Raw genomic sequence first — 14,734 nt, forward strand, 5'->3', positions numbered from 1 at the left:
CTGTTCTATCAGTCTATTTGTCTACCACTGGAGAGTCTGGGGTGGGTGTGTATCTGTGTCATGATCTGATTTATATTTTAAGTAGTTCAATCAGGACAAAGAACAGAGAAGGAGAAGACTGGGAGCAGAAAGACCAGTCTAGGGGCCAATGGAAGAATCCAGATGGGGACTGGCAGTGCTTGGGTTGAGTGGTCAGAGGGAAAATGGTGAGAGGTGGTTCTGAGCCAGGGCTTGATGCTGGCTTGGATGTGGGCTATGGGAAAAGAGCAGGAGAAGCAGGTGACTCCAAGGGTTCTGACTCCGTCAATGGGAAGAACGTAGTTGCCACCTGCTGAGATGGGTTCTAGGAGCACCAGGCGTGTCTTCTTGTGGGGAGCGGCTACAGAGCTGGGGAGGACATCCTGGCAGAGGGAACAGAGGAGTCACAGGGAGGCGTGCTCTGATCTTTGTCGGCCTGACCTTCAAAGTCCCCATCAGATGGCTGGATTCTGTGCCCCGGGCTCATCTGCTCACCCATCCCACTGTCTCCCCACCGTCTCCCCACCATGGCCAGAGTGCAGGGTGCCCCCCACTTCCTTGGGAACCCTCCAGCTCATTGCTCTGTCCATGGGTCATGCCCATGCCCACTGGCTCTGAGTGTCCTCACTGCAGCCGCAGCAGGTGGGCAGTAGAGCACAGTGGTGAGGCATGTGGGCCTGGGGTCAGACCTGACCCCAGGGGACCTACGGGGAGGCTCTCCAAGCCTGGCTCCTATTACTTATGAAATGGGAATGATGACAGCATCTCTCAATGCCCCAGAAGCGCATTGCCCAGGCGCAAAGAGATCTCACGAGGGAATCATCTTGCATAGAGCCTGGCTCCTGGCACTTACGAGGTCACAATTATTGGCTCCCTTCAACAGATCAGAAACCCAACGCTCAGGGACCCTGAGGCCTGAGGTCACACCAACACACAGAGGCCAAGGGTGGATGGGAAGCCAGCCCAGGATCTCTACTCCTTCACCCAATTTGGCCCCTGCACATTGGTGGCCCTGCTGTGTCCCCCACTCTACAGGTCCCTGGGGCGCACACACAAGCCCATGCATGGGAGCCGGCCTCGCCCTTGCTCTAATGATGGGGGTGGAGTGCACACACCACCATGGCTCCAGTCAAGGGACCCGCCTGGGATCAGGGACAGGGCAGGCGAGCCCTTTAGTCTGGCTTGGGGTGTGGGTGGGATGGGGGTGGGGCAGGCCAGTGGCAGCACCCCTCATCACCCTGGTGTGAGATGTGAACTGCAAGCTCACCTCTCCAGCTGCTGCGAGGTCCTTGTCTGGTCTTTCTTGCTCTCGGCTGGGGGGTGGAGCAGGGCACCATCCCAGGGAAGCCAACGTTTGGGTCAGGGGGAAGGACACGGCTTTCCCGGGGTTGAGGCTGCTCTGGTTCCCAGCCGGGGAGGTTCAAATTCCAGAAAGAACAACGGGAAGTGCCGAGGGTCCACAGAGTGAGGTAGGGGCAGGCTCTGGGTGGACCAGGTCCCAGCAGCCAGCACAAGGCCTGGTTGTGGGGGTGCCAGTGAAGTCTCTCCAGAACGACAAGTGGCCAGCACTCAGGTAGCAGTGGCCCATGACACTGGATGTGCGAGGAGGCGCAGTGAGAGGCTGAGAGCGAGACTCTGGGGCCGTACTGTCCGCTTCTGAGCCCACGTCTGCTTACCTTGAGCAATTACTGGTTCTGCAAACTTCTCTGACTCTCCATATTCTGGATCCCCACTGACCAAATTCCCCTGACCTCTTGCCTTCCTGACTCTGTCCGGCATACTTTCCCGACACCCCTGTGACCCCCCGTGTACCCCAACCCAGCTCAGCAAACCTTCTGAAGAACCTCAGTTCTGGCGGCGCCTGGGTGACTCAGATGGTTAAGTGTCTGTCCTTGACTGACGCTAAGGTCATGATCTCGGGGTCCTGGGACTGGTCCCCGCATCGGGCTCCCTGCCCAGCAGGGAGGTTGCTTTTCCCTCTCCCTCTGTGATCCCTCTCGCTCTTGCTTGCTCTCAAATAAACAAATAAATCATCCTAAGAACCGCAGCTCTGATCTCTGCGCCTGACACCCGTCTGCCCCACCTCCTCCCCACGTCCGTGGTGGCCAGCAACCCAAGCACCCCACACCCCCGGCTCCTCGCCACCCAACTCTGCAGGGGGCCTGCAGCACGGCACCCACCAAGTCTTACCCAGCGTGACCTCTGCCTGCATGGGCATCGACAGCGCTGGGTGCTTGACCTCACAGCTGAAGAGGGCCTCGTTGTCGATCTGCGGGTTGAGCGTCCAGGTGAGCAGGGCGCGCACCTCCACTGTGCCGTCACTGCCCGGGGTGTGGCTGTGGCGCAGGAAGTAGATGGGCTCGTTGCTGTGGACCCAGCGCGGGAACTCGCGGCTCACCACCGTCTCTGGGACGTTCTCGGTGGTGGGCTGGAAGAGGGTGCTGGGGTCCGGGGTCAGGCTGCGGGCGGGGCGCTCTGTGTAGGGACGCCCACCCCGGTTCTCGGCGTCCAGCAGGGACAGGGACCTGTGCATCTTGGTGTCATCCAGGTCGCGGTGCAGGAGGCTGCGGAAGGGCCTGCTGTCCTGGAGGGGGCCCGAGCTTGCAGCCGGCGGCTCGGACAGGGGCACTGCCTCGATGGGTTCCCCGTCGCGTTTGAAATAAACCTGAAATGACAAGGAGGGTGTGGGAAAGAGTTTGTGGGGATGACCCGGACCTCCCCATGGATCTCAGAGGGGCCGGCCGCAGGATGCCAGTTCTCCTGGGACCTCCCCCTCCTTCTGGACACCAGCACCCCCAGCACGCCACGTCAGCTCAGTTCGGGGGGACACACAGCCCCTAGCGGCAGTGCCTGAGCCCATCACGGCCTTTGCCCTCAGGTGAGTGGCTTTAGCTCCAATTTCCTTACTTTTTTTAAAATTTGTTAAATTATATTTTATTTTATTAAGATTTTATTTATTTATTCATGAGAGACACAGGCAGAGGGAGAAGCAGGCTCCCTGCGGGGAACCCAACGTGGGACTCGATCCCAGGATCAACCCCAGGTCATGACCTGAGCTGAAGGCCGATGCTCAACCACTGAGCCACCTGGGCATGCCTCCAATTTCCTTACTTTTAAAGGGGACTTAGAGCACCTCCTCCTCGGTGGGGCTGTGGATGCTTAAGCGACACGGTGTACCCAAACAGGGGCCGCCCCTGCAGCAGCCACCTGGGCTCCAGGGACCACCCGTGCCCGCCTGGGGCCGGCTTGTGGAAGAGGGAGAAGGTGGGTGGGCCCCGGAGAGTAAACTGAGCCGCTGTCACTGTTGGAAGAAGAATGAAGAGAAAAGGATCTCCGCGTGGGTGCAACAGGGAGGAAGGACACAGGTGCAGGTGTGGGAGCCAGCGAGGGCTGGGGATGAGGCGAACGGGCGCGTCTCCTCGTTTTTTCTGCTAATGGAGAATTCAAGTTTTGAGAGGCGGCAGTTAATTTAATTTGCTGTCTTTTTATTTTGGAAGATGTGTGTGCCCAGAAGACTGTGGGGATGGATGGGGTGTATTTTTTAATAAATCAGGTAAATAAATGGATGGGAGACATGGAGAGGGGAGAGCAGGAAGCAGCTTTCTGGGGATGCTGGTGCAGGTGAGGGGAGGGAGGGAGCCTTGGGGGAGGGGGAGGGCGAGGGGAGGAAATGTGGGGCAGGGAGAAGCTGTCAGGGTTTACAGCTCCAACGAGGAGTCTCCTATGCACATAACAACCTGCTTTGGATTTTTCTTTCTTTCTTTGAAAAGTGCTTCAAATGCAGGTTTGTAATTTATACCAAAGATTTCTTTTTAAGTTCTGATCTGACGTCCCAGGCAAACGTAAGATGCCTGGAATGTGGGGAATTAAGGATCTTGTGTGTGTGGAGAGAGAGAGACAGAGAGAGAGACAGAGAGAGAGATGTCGTTTACATCTATATATTCAGCTACATATAGATACGAAATTGAATATTTTACTGCCGTATCTTAAATGTCAGGAACAGGTGGGGGCTGGGGGTGGGGAGTCTTCCCTCAGGCCCGGGGCTAAGGAGCCTTTCTTCATGCCCCTCCAAAAAGAAGTTGTTCTTTGGAGAAAAAGACCAGCTTGTCTGATTATGGGGAGGCCAGACCTCTTTTGGGTTCCAAAGGGGGAAATTTGGGTGCCATGTCCTGCTCTCAGCAATCGCTGGGTTTGAAATTGCCTTTTTATTTGTCTCCTTGGAAGTACAGGTGGAGGGGGAAGGACCTCACCGAAGGCTTGTCTCTGCAGCCCTGCCTACTGCCCCACCTGTACCCATGGGCACCTGCCTACTGCCTCACCTGTACCCATGGGCACCTGCCTACTGCCCACCTGTGCCCGTGGGCACCTGCCTACTGCCCCACCTGTGCCTGTGGGCATCTGCCTACTGCCCCACCTGTGCCTGTGGGCACCTGTTTACTGCCCCATCTGTCCATGGGCACCTGCCTATTGCCCACCTGTGCCTGTGGGCACCTGTTTACTGCCCCATCTGTCCCCATGGGCACCTGCCTACTGCCCACCTGTGCCTCTGGGCACCTATTTACTGCCCCACCTGTGCCTCTGGGCATCTATTTACTGCCCCGTCTGTACCCATGGGCACCTGCCTACTGCCCCATCTATGCCCATGGGCACCTGTTTACTGCCCCATCTGTGCCTGTGGGCACCTTCCCACTGCCCCGTATTGAGTCTTTCTGCACCTGTTTACTGCCCTGCCCTGAGAAGTGGGTCTATCTGGGCCTAGCTCCTGAGGTGAAGCAGGCCTGGGTCACTAGGTCACCCCACTGCATCATGCTTATGAGACATTCAGGGTCTGCAATGCGTGGTCTCCCTGCCTTGGACTCTAATCCTACCCTCCTCCACTGCAGCCCCAGCCCCTCACTAATCCTAGTGATGGATGGAACTCACGGGGGCAAGAGTAGTAAACAGTTCTCTTGGAGGGGTCCTGGGGAGCATGTAGCCCATGGATCCCAGTACGGGTCAGGGAACCCTAAGGGGCTCACACAGGTGCTCCAGGCGTCAGTAAGGACAACTTGCCCTTCCTTCACTTCTAAATGTCTTATACGTGAGGGTTCATATAATTCATGAGACCAAACAGGTCCTGTTGCTTCTAAAAAAGCGGAAAGTTTTGGGGCGCCTGAGTGGCTCGGTCAGTTAAGCATCTGACTCTCGATTTCGGCTCAGATCATGATCTCAGAGTCTTGAGATCAAGCCCCATGTAGGACAGGCCACAGAGAGGGGTGGTCCGGCAGGGGGCGGGGAGGGGCTGGGCACTCCAGGGGGACTCACCATGGGGGCTGGCTTCCCTCCAGACACGATGCAGACCAGCGTGAAGTTCTGGGCTTGGTAGCGGCTGAAGGGGGCTGGCATGTCCGCGGCCACCACTTCGATGGAGGTGGGGGGAGCTACCGGGAGGGAAGCACAGCGACACAAAGGCTTTAATGGAAGATTTGGGAGGAGTTCACTGACGACCTAAGATGGGCCAGGTCCCCTGCGGCTGCTGGGAGCAGGAAGGGGAGGAATGTGGCACGACTGCACCGGCATCAACCATAGTGAGAGCAGCGTCGGGGCTGGGCGCACAGATGAGGTGAGCCCGAATGGAGCCCAGGACACAGGTAAAGGTGTGAAGGGCGTCAGATCCCGGGAGGTATAATGGGTGAGAAGGGGTCCCCGGGCAAGCCTGAGGAGGTGACTGTGCTGCTACCGAGGAAGCAAGAGCCGCTGGAGGACAAGTGTGGCAGGTGGAGGGAACAGCGGCGCATGCAAAGGAGCACGTTGGCCCAGGGCAGGGGCTAGTGGGAGGCAGGTCGCGGCTGCCGGAGTGGGGATGGGGGGATGTGGTGCCCGCGGGCCTGGGGGATGCAGGGAAGAGCCGCTGACAGTAGGTTAGCGCTTGCAGGCGTGTGCTGGGGCCGGTTCCTAACAGCTCATGAGGCTCAAATGTGCCATTTTCAGGACTGTTGTCAAGCAGTTGTCGAACCGCTGGTAGCCCGAAATCAGCCACAGCGGGCATCTTTACACCACGGAAATTGGCCGCCACTATAAATCAGGGCTTTTTGTGTCTCTCCTTCTTCTGCCGCAGCCCCCAGAGAGGGGCTTTCCCAGCACACCACTGGTTATGGGTTTTCTTCTTTGTCCCGGGAGCGGCGGGGAGCCATTGAAGGTTGTAGGCAAGAGCAGAGACATGCTCTGAGTTGCATTTTGGAGACTGAAAACACAGAGTGTGTGACTCAGGCTACACAGGCTGACCATTTAGAGCGGGGCGAGGGCAGTAGAGATTAGAGGACTTTGAGAGCTATTTAGAGTCAAGAGCTGCTTCTTTCCTTTCTTCCTGGAAGTTGCCTCCTTTTGGCTGGGCCTGCCTCCCGCCGGCTCACGCTGCTCTGTTCACCGGCCACCACCGGCTGGTGTGACAAAGCCAGAGCTCCCGGGCACCGTGGGGTGTTGGAAAGGACACAGATGGAGCCATCAGGAACTCCGAGGTCCAAATCCCAGCCACGTCACCACATCTCCATGTCCTTGGGCAACTTACCAAAACTGTGAGCCTCCGTTCCCCCGATTCGCTAAATTGGGGAGCAAAGCCGGGCAGACATATGTGGAAGGACGGGCCAGTGACGAGGCGTGCGAGGGCTCAGCACATGGTAGGGACCTGCTACTCTTCGGATTCCCACTATTAATCTCCCTGGCCCCCGCGCGCTCAGCCAGGACAGGAGCCAGAATCTGAGAACCCGACTTGGGGAAGACTGTCCAGCCTTGGGGCAAGTGCGACGGGGGAAGCAGAGAGAATGGATTGCCGTGGGCCTTTCCTTCCTGCAGGGGGTTTTCACTCTGGCAAAGTTTAATTAAGTTCCAGAAACAGTTCCTGACACCTACTAGGTGCCGGGCATGGCGCCAGGCACCTGCTATAGGCGCCCTGTGGTGAGACACGGTGTCGAGAAGCCCACAGGCTGGTGGTGGTGGTGGTGGGGGGGGTGACAGCCGCCTGGCAACTCTATTTTAAGGCCTAGCACGACGAAGCCAGGTACGAGCCATTCATCCATTCAGGCGGCCTCCGCGTGCTGTGCTATTGGCAAGGGAAGCGGCGCGAAGGGGAAGCAGTGGGCAAACAATAGACGGAGAATTGTAATTAAGTGTGAGATTGTATGAAACAGATGGTAAGTGGGGTTGGAATTCGGAGAGGGGAAACACACGCCGGAACACGGCCATTACCCAGCAGCCCCAGATTCTGCAATCCGACTTTTCCCGAACCCCCACAAAACACCTGGGGCCCCACAGCCAGAACCTGCCGTCGGCCAACGCCGAAGAGCCAGGAGCGCGCTGTTCCAGGCCCGCCGTGTGGTGACTTCGTTTCAGCCTCCCCATCAGTCTGAGAGGTGGGTTTATTTATGCCCATTTTACAGATGGGAGATGGAAGAGGCCACGGAGACCACCCGGGGTTCCACAGAGTCGGGATTGGAGCCCGAGCTCAATGACTCGGACATGGGGCTGTGCCGCCCCGCTCTTTGGAACGAAGGAAGGAGCTCGTGTGTGTCGGCACCTCGAGCCCTAAGGATGCACCTATGGAACCCTCATTTACTGGCACAGCTCAGCCTCTGTGGAAGCCTGGCCATGCAGGTCCCTGGGTCGGGGGGGGGTCTCCTGTGGGCGGCTGTCCTTGACTGGGCTACCCCAGAGACGAAGGGGCCGTGCCAATTAGAGCTTTAGCAGAAAACTCTGGCGCTACCCATGGTGGTGCACACGCAGGTGTAAGTAGACCCTCCAAGAATCCGACAGGCCCAGAAATGGCAGGGGCGTCTTCAATGTCACTCATGTTCCCCTCACTTTCATCGAGAGCCTTAGAGCCTTCCTCATAGGACTGCTTTCAGGAGCAGACGACAGGATGCTCACAGGATGCCTTGTCAGCTTACCAGATGCGGTGCCGCGGTGCTCCTTACCGTTTGCGTCGCCGTCATTCGGGAGGTAGTACAGGGCAGTGGTTAAAAGCGTGGGCTGTAAATCAGACGACCCAGAGTTCACAGACTGGCTGTACCACTTGCTACTGGCTGTGTGACCTTGGGCAAGTGGTTGAACCTCTCTGAACCTCGATTTCCCCACCCGCAAAACGGAATCACAGGGTACCTGCAACGACTGGATGAACGGGGGTCTGAAAGTGCATCCAATACGTGTCAGTTGCACTTATTAGCGGGATTATTTACTAACATTCTTTCCTGAGGTTCCTTGCTACTGGCCACGAGAATTAAAGGTCTCTGCCTTTGGGGCCTTCACGGTTTAGTGAGAAGAACAGAAGATGCCCTAGACTGGCACCTTCCCACATAGCAGTCAGCTCACCCCCATGAGGCTGTTGAGCCCTTGAAACGTGGCTTTTTTGAGCTCCCGTGCGTAATTGTGAAGTACACGCTGCCTTTTGAAGGCCATTTTAAAAAGAAAGTCAAATATATGACAACTATATTTTATACTGAAACGTAGATTTCAATATAAATTTTATATGTTGAAACTGTGGGCTCTCCTGGACTTAATACATATATTATTAAATTTAATTCACCTTTGAATACTTTTCTCAACGCGGTGATTAGGAAACTCAACAATGACCTCCGTGGCTGGCAAGTGACGTTTCTGTTGGATGACACCGGTCTAGACCTTCTATCTGACGAGTAAGCAAACTGAGGTCAGAGAGAGGGACAGATTTGGAAGCCAGTGGCAGAGCCGAGACTGGCACTCAGGACTTCCAGACCCAGGCCAGGGTTCCTTGCAGAGCACGGGTGCCCCCCCGATCTGCGCACGCACACATCCCCATCCTGGAGATCTGCACCCACGTCACGCACGCCGCCCACGCAGGCCTTGATTGGGAGATGTGTTCCTGTCCCTCGTTATATTTCTGAGCAGGTGTTAGCAATATGTACAGCTAATCAAGCTCATAAGACAATAACAGATTTCAGTTGTATGGACGATGACACAGCAGAGCTGCTAATATCAGCGTGGACAGCCCCGGCTTCCTATCTCCCCATCAACATATTCCTCAGTCGCCGCCGTGTCCTAGGAAAATGTCACTCTGCATCTCGCCTCCTGTCTCGCGGTGGAGGGATCTGAGTGCAGGCAGTCAGGGAGCTGTCTACACCTGGGAGTCCCTGGCTGTTTATGGATGCTTCCCTCCACACATCACATCATCCTCTCCCTGTTCCTCCTCCCCTTCCCGTCTCTCCACTAAGCACAGCTCTCCTCCCCCCCCAACCCCTGGCTGCATCCTCATCCCTGCCTCCCTCTGCACCTGGTCCACTCCATCCCCAGCTCCGCTCTCTTCTCAACTCGTGTGCCTTCCCATCCTCATCTCTATTCTCATCTCCATGCCCATCCCTCTTACAGGTCTGAGCAAGGTCAAAGCAAGCTACCCCCTATGTGCCCCATGCCTGGGGTAGACCCTGTGGTCCCGGGAGCAGTGTCCAGTCAAAGGCAGGTGACCTGCGGCATGCACGCACGGGCATAAATTCCACGCAACCGTCTGGAGGAGAGTAATCTCCGAGTTCCAAGCCGGGCTCCAGGATCACCTGGCTGTGATCCATGTGGCATATAAGGCAAAGAATCCACAAAGAGCCCAGGGCACCCACTACGAGTGTCTGGTCCTTACGGACTCCGAGGATGCACCTTCAGGGGTGTCTGTGCTGGTGCAGTGCTCTCTTAGGTGGCCGGGGGAGCCCACCCACACCATTTACCCGAAAGGACCCTCCTCAGGGGAAGAGACACCGAGCGGGTGTATTTGGATCGGGGAGGGGATAAATGGTAGCAGTCCTGGCGGCGAGAGCCCACACCTGAGCAGAGCTTCAGAGTTCACAAGCCGCTCCCAGGCTCGTCGCGCACACTCAGCCCTGGGCAGTAGGAAGCTCCCCACCGGCTCTACACGTCCACGGCCAAACAGGCGTCCCCTGAGTCCCCCCGATCCCAAGTCGAGCCAGTCAACTTCCCAGGTTTGTGTGACTTCGTCTGAAGCAGAGAGGATTGCTGCTGGAAGTTTCTCTGACCCATTCTGTGTCGCATCAGCCCGTCGGCCTCCTCAGCCCATGTCTGCGGCCCCGGCCCACGCTCGCCCCCGGACGCAGGGCTCGTGGTTATTTTATTCTTGACAGTGAGGCAATGGTCGGGGGATGGGTTTTTATGAAATTAACTCTGAAATATTGCCCGTCGTTATCTTGAAAGCAGAACTTCGTTTCGGTCATCGGGACTCGCTTTGAAGATAACGCGATGGTTCTTGGCGCTATAGATCAGCCGGTGGCCTTTGAAATGTGAGAACACAAACCTGCTCTTACACAAACCCCAGCAGGCCCGTGTCTACCTGCGTCTACAGGGGTTAAGTCCTCTCCTCGCCCGTGAGGTCCTCCCCGGCCCCCGCCGGACTATGGGCTCAGACAACAGTCCCACCGAGGGGCCAGCGCCGGCTCTGCCACCAACAGCCCGTGGGACCATGGTTGACCGCCCCCCCCCCCCCCCACAGATGGGCGACGATCTTCCAATCTGCAAAATGGGTTCAATAAACCACAACCTGCTAACGTTTCTGCTTCCGGGATTTTTGAGAAGAGCCAGCAGATAAGAACCCGCTATAAAGACGACAAAGTGCACAAACGTAAAAGGATTACGTGCATCACCCCTTCGACTGCCCACAGCCCTCCCCGCGCTGAGGGAGCCTCTTTCCCTTCCAGGAGTGGCCAGTGTCTGGAGGAGACGACAGCCGCCCCTGTTCCCTGCATACCACCGAGCGTCGGCGCTGAGCCCACGCCTGCTCTGAGTGTCATTTATCACGGGGTGGTAATCAATTAGATTTGGGGAGGGGTGGGGGAGGGAAAAGACAAGTTCGAAATTATATTATTTGCAAAAATCCATTCTTTCCTCTCAGCACGCCTGCTCTATTGACTGCCTTCCTTTCAATCAGCAACCGGTCATTAACCGTATTTCAAGAAAAAAAAAAAGAAAAAAAAAAAAAAGAGAGCCACCCTCTTAATATAAAAGTGTCATGTGTGACTATAAATGTCCCCCTATGTTCCCTATTTTAATTTTTTCCCTTTTTTTGGGGGGGAGGAGATCCCCCATCTCTGTTTCTTTCCATCCTTTCCACCGGTCTCTCTTGCTCAAAGGAGCACCCCCTCCAGGCAGCCACCCTGCTCCAGCCGCGCTGAGCTGCCCAAGGTTCCCTCTGCACCCCCACGGCCTTCCCCTGCCCTGCGGGAACCAGTCCTTCTGCTGGTTAACTCCGCCTCACCCGTGAGGGCTGGCCTCCGGTGCTGCCTCCTCCAGGCAGTCTTCCGGGACTTTGCCAGCCTGGGTTGGGGCTTATGCTCGGGATTCCCGGGGAGTTCTGTTCTTGTCAGTCTCACGGGTGCTTGTCACTGTGTCCTGGGTCTGCGTCTGTTTCTCCGCGAGGCTGTGCTCCCTGAAGTCTGGAGCTTTGTCTTTGCTCCACCTGACCTCAGAGCTGGCGCAGGCCTGACACACGGCAGTTCAAGTTCAATTCCTGTTTCCTCCCTTCCTTCCTCCCCTCGTCTCTCCCGGCACAGGCAAGCACACAGCCTGCTTGCAGAAGGAATCCCAGGCGACCCTATAATGCTGTGGACCCTGCCTTGCCTGGACCGAGGCCACCTTCCCCTCCCTGTGCCCCAAACACGCCGAGACTCGGGGGGGTGGGGGGTTGTCCATGAACACCCTCAACGCCTTTGAACCCCAGGGCCTTTGCACTTGTTGCTGCCCTCCGCTCAGCTTTCTGCACAGCTGGGTCTTGCTCATCTTTCAAGTATCGGCTCAGATGTCACCTCCAACCTAGGCTGGGCCCCCCATTTATTCTCTGTCACAATGCGCTGCCATTTCTTCACAAAGCACATCGCATGTTCCATTCGTTCGTACGTTCGTTTGCATCTGGGCTTTCTCGCTGACGCCCCCACTAGAATGTGATCACCAGAGGGCAGGGGCCGCTTCTTGTCTATGGTCCCATCCCTAGTGCCGGACACACAGGGACTCGCTCAATAAATATCTGTCCCATGAATGAGGGACAGTCCCATGAGTGGGTGGGGAGGGACCCCCCTGGGTCGTGCCCTCCAGTCCCTGCCCCATTCGGAGGGGCTGAAATCTCTGGGCCTCCCGCCCCAGGACCCTCCCTCCAACAGAAGCCCTAGGAGGCCCATCAGTGGGAGGGGGAGACTCCAGCAAGAAAAAAGATCGGGGGAGAAGCATAGCTCTTTGGTTTATGGGAAAATTAAATATTGAACTGAGTAGTAACAGCAGCCAAGGGAGAAAAAAAAAAACCTTGACAAAAAGCCCCCAAATGGAGCCACCATCAGTGACAAGAGAGACAAACGCAGCGTCTGTGCCTCTATGGGCTGCAGCGGGCTCTGCTACGTGGCAGCTGCTGGCCCCCCCCCCCACCCCCTCCAACTTGCCAGTGAGTGGGAGCCCGAGCGCTGATGATGCCACGGGAGGGGTGGGGACCTGGGCTAGGCCATGGCCAGTGTGGGTGGGCACGACCTGGGACCCTCCCTGCCCGGAGATGGGGGCCCTTCCGAGTGCACAGGGTCTCGAAGGCGGGTGGTGATGGTGGGGGGACCTTCTAGCGGCTGCAGGCGTAATCCATCCCCCCCACCTTCCCCTCAGCACCCGTTCACCTGCCTCGCCCCTCCCCTGCCAGCTGTTGTGCTCTTGCAGTGATGGAAGATAAAATTAACAACCCCAACTGGAGGCCTTGGCTGGCTGCTCTGGGGGGGGGGGGAGCCAGGAGGGAGTGGGGAGCCCAGGAAGCAGAGAATCGGTGAGGCTGGGCAGAGCAGGGTTCCAACTCGGGTTATTGCTGATGGAGAAATAAAACCCTGCATGCACGCGTACACACACACACACACACACACACAAACACACACTCAGAGGGGTGGTGGGGAGGCCGGGCCACAGGTTTTAGCATCGGGGCTGGATTTGTATTCTGGTGCAAAATCCTACACTACACACCTTTAACCTGGTGGCTCTCGAAGTGTGTTCCCTGGACCCACAGCATCGGCCTCACCCTGGAGCTCGTAAAAGGCAAATTCCTGACCCCGCTTCCAGACCTGCCGGAACCACCCAGGGAAGGCAGGGTGGGGGTCCAGCCACCTGGGTTTTAAGAAGCCTTCCAGGAGGTTCTCCAGCAAGCTCAGTGGGAGAACCACTCCTCTCTGACTTCTGTGAGCCTCCGTGGGTTCATCTCCAGGGTAGGGGTAATACGACCCAGCCCCTGGAGGTGTTCTGTGCACCAAGAGCTCAGTCCGCCGCGGGTGCTCAGGAAACAGCGGAAATTCTTGCTGGCTGGGAGAGCAAGACTCGGGGAGAGCAGACAGGGCAAGGGGAGCACCATCCGGAGACTCCAGCTCTCTGCACGCAGCCGAAGGACCTCAAATCCCTGAAGCATCCCCCGCCCACCCCCCATCACAAGGGGTTTTAACTTTGGGCTCATGCCCCGATTGGCCGCTGCGCCAGTTCTCGCAGTTTCTGACTGGGTTCCGAGGCCGCCAGGCCCCCGTGGGCCCTCCCGGGACCCGGGGGTTCCCTGGCTGGAGGCAGCCTGCCCAGCAGCCGTCCGCAGCCGCCGTGGGCGGCGGGCTCAGCCCCTCCACGCCACTGTAGTTGATGTGGCAATAGAGCAAATGTGTTCAGGCCCATGATAGGTGTCGTTTCTGCAGAGATGAAATCTATGGGGTGTGACATGAATCCGTTCTCAATAGCAGCGAGGCTGGCTCTTCGGAGGATGTTTTCAATGTCTCCCAGAGGTATATATTACACACATGGGCGATTTCACCAGGTGCCATATTCGCCGCTTTATGAAAGACGCCTGCGGAGGCCTGCGGAAGCCTGGGAGGCCCTGGCAAGTGGGAAGAAGGCACGTCCACGATCTGGCCGGGGGCAGCGGCACCCAGATGAAGTTCTTACAGCTGAGCTCAAGTTCAGCTGGCTCTATGCCTTCTCCCCCACCTCCGTGTCCCCCGAGAGCAGCGGGCGGGAGCTCGGAGATGCTTAGAGACCTTCCCTTCCCCCCCTCGCCCGCCCCCGGTCAGCAGAACTGACCCCCCCCCAACACCTTTGTATTCTGGGGCTCAGAACAGGGCTCACCCTTGACCTCGCCCACCCAGGGCCCGGGGCACCTGCCCCCGAAGTCTCCGCCCTCCTGTCCACAGTCAGTGTAACCCATAGGCAGCTGCTGGCTCCCTGGCCTCGTCCACAGAGCGAGGGTGACACCGGTGTCACCGGTCCACGTGGGTCACTTGTGCGAACGGAAGAACACGGCAGGTGCCACCCCAGCCGAGCTCCCAGCAGAGCCCCAGCACCCAGCTCGGAGCCCTCTCTCCCAGCGGAGGCCTCTGCAGCGGCGTCTCCCTGCTCTCTCAGCATCTCAGGATTGATTTCCGGAGTCAGGGGGCAGGTAAATCATTCTTGAAACTTGCTTCTCATAAAGCAAATTCGGGGGTGGGGGACAAGGTAGGAGGGGGGAGGAGGCGTGGAGAATGGGTATTGGGGCCACAGGGATGGTGCGTGTTCTCTCCCCGACATTTTATGATGGAAATTCTGGAACCCAGGCAGAAGTTTACAAACTGGCCAGGGAGCACTCCCACCACCGCCCAGGTCCTCCGGCCAACACGTACCCGCACCTGTCACACGTCTGTGGGATGTGTCTTTTTTTAAAAGCTGGGTGAGGCCGAGCCAAGCG

General features: G+C 57.5%; 1 protein-coding gene across 1 annotated transcript in view; it reads right to left on the minus strand.

Annotated features, from left to right (window-relative positions):
• IGSF21 (immunoglobin superfamily member 21) overlaps positions 1-14,734 on the minus strand; it is a 240,243-nt gene that overhangs the window by 9,178 nt on the left and 216,331 nt on the right. The window contains exons 5-6 of the mRNA XM_025447573.3: positions 5,323-5,438; positions 2,209-2,683 (exon numbers count right to left, since the gene is read on the minus strand). Coding sequence (XP_025303358.1) covers positions 2,209-2,683; positions 5,323-5,438 — 591 coding nt within the window. The remainder of the gene's footprint in view (positions 1-2,208; positions 2,684-5,322; positions 5,439-14,734) is intronic.

The sequence above is a fragment of the Canis lupus genome, chromosome 2 (genome assembly GCF_003254725.2).
Source record: "Canis lupus dingo isolate Sandy chromosome 2, ASM325472v2, whole genome shotgun sequence".
Taxonomy (NCBI): Eukaryota; Metazoa; Chordata; class Mammalia; order Carnivora; family Canidae; genus Canis; species Canis lupus.